Raw genomic sequence first — 1,757 nt, 5'->3', positions numbered from 1 at the left:
ATCACAGAATAATTTTATAATAAGACAGTATAATTTCCAAATAACATCATTGTCACCAAACACCTGCAAGGCACGGTCACCTTATCTGGGCTCCGTCCTCTCCTCAGGCATCTCACCCCAGAGCTTGCTATATAGCAGGAGACATGCAAATACGGTCCTACCTCTGCTGATAAAACCAGCCCGGCCCTGAACCTGCAGCTGTGGGAGAGCAGCGCCGGCCCTGGGATTCCCAGGAGTTTCCACTTGGTGATCAGCACTGAACACGGACCACCAACCATGGAGTGTGTGCTGAGCTGGGTTTTCCTTGTTACAGTTTTGAAAGGTAATTCATGGAGAACTGGAGACACTGAGTGTGAGGGGCCATGAGTGAGGGGAACAGTGGGTATGTGTGGCAGTTAATGACAAGGGTGTCTCTGTGTTTGCAGGTGTCCAGAGTGAGGTGCAGCTGGTGGAGTCTGGGGGAGGCTTGGTCCAGCCTGGGGGGTCCCTGAGACTCTCCTGTGCGGCCTCTGGATTCACCTTCAGTAGCTACTACATGCACTGGGTCTGCCAGGCTCCAGGGAAGGGGCTGGAGCGAGTGGGTTTTATTAGAAACAAAGCCAATGGTGGGACAGCAGAATACGCCGCGTCTGTGAAAGGCCGATTCACCATCTCAAGAGATGATTCAAAGAACTCACTGTATCTGGAGATGAGCAGCCTGAAAACCGAGGACACGGCCGTGTGTTACTGTGCGAGTGACACAGTGAGGGGAGGCCCGTCTGAGCCCGGACACAAACCTCCTGCGGGGGCGCGGGGCCACTGAGGACGGGGCAGGTCCCAGGAGCAGGTGCAGGGGGAGATTTCCTTTCTCCACAGCTGGAAAAGTCAGCTTTGTATTTGCAGAATTCTGGAGCATTTTAGGCTGTGATATTTTATTACTCATATTTGTTATAAATTGGTTAACTTTAGTATTTGAATGTTACTAATTATTAAAATTATGCATATACAAATATTTTTTAAACATATACTTTCAAGGAAAAAAACATTCCTAATTATTTGCACTGATTCTTCCAGGGTTTTATTAACATTTGTTGACATCAACAACCACATAGCTATAGGTACTTAAATGTATACGCATAGAAAGATGCATAGGCCGGGCGTGGTGGCTCACGCTTGTAACTCCAGCTTCTCAGGAAACTGAGGCAGGAGAATTCCTTGAACCAGGTGGGTGGAGGTTGCAGTGAGCCCTGGTCATGCCACTGCAGTCAAGCCTGGGTGACAGAGTGAGACTCCATCCGAAAAAAAATGGAAGAAAGAAATAAAGAAAGAAGTAAGTATAAATACACAGACCTATGCACATATGTTGTAGGCATTCATATAAAACATTACAATAAAATAATTCTGAAAATTATTTTAAAAAATCAGACTCAATGATGAACAAAATATAAATTATTAGAGTAATTCACAATGGATTTCAATTATTTTTCATTGTTTACATGAATTGATTTCTGTTTGTTCATTTAAAAGTAGTATATTGGCCATTTCAAAAGAGGTAAGAGTACATTTTAAATGTTGTTATCACACTAAATGATAAGAATTTGAGGTGATGAATGATAATTATTTCTTATTATCTTAGTTATTCCATATTGCATTCGCAAATCAGAACATTGCTTCTTACCTTGTGAATATAAACAGTCATTATTTGTGAATTTAAAAGAAAAATTTTTTATTTCAATTTTTAAAATTTATTTCAGATCATTATCTTTTTCTTCACTTCC

At 42.1% G+C, this 1,757-nt stretch overlaps 1 gene segment (V, D, J or C); it reads left to right on the top strand.

The window, feature by feature from the left end:
- The first annotated feature begins 218 nt into the window (after positions 1-218).
- LOC108298651 lies at positions 219-802 on the top strand. The segment is given in 2 exon segments: positions 219-322; positions 426-802. Coding segments are annotated over 2 exon segments (423 nt in total).
- Positions 803-1,757: the final 955 nt, after the last annotated feature.

Source organism: Cebus imitator, unplaced genomic scaffold (assembly GCF_001604975.1).
Source record: "Cebus imitator isolate Cc_AM_T3 unplaced genomic scaffold, Cebus_imitator-1.0 Scaffold1030, whole genome shotgun sequence".
In the NCBI taxonomy this organism is placed as follows: Eukaryota; Metazoa; Chordata; class Mammalia; order Primates; family Cebidae; genus Cebus; species Cebus imitator.
Note: the sequence above shows the minus strand (reverse complement) of the source record. Positions and strands in the feature narration are given on the sequence as shown.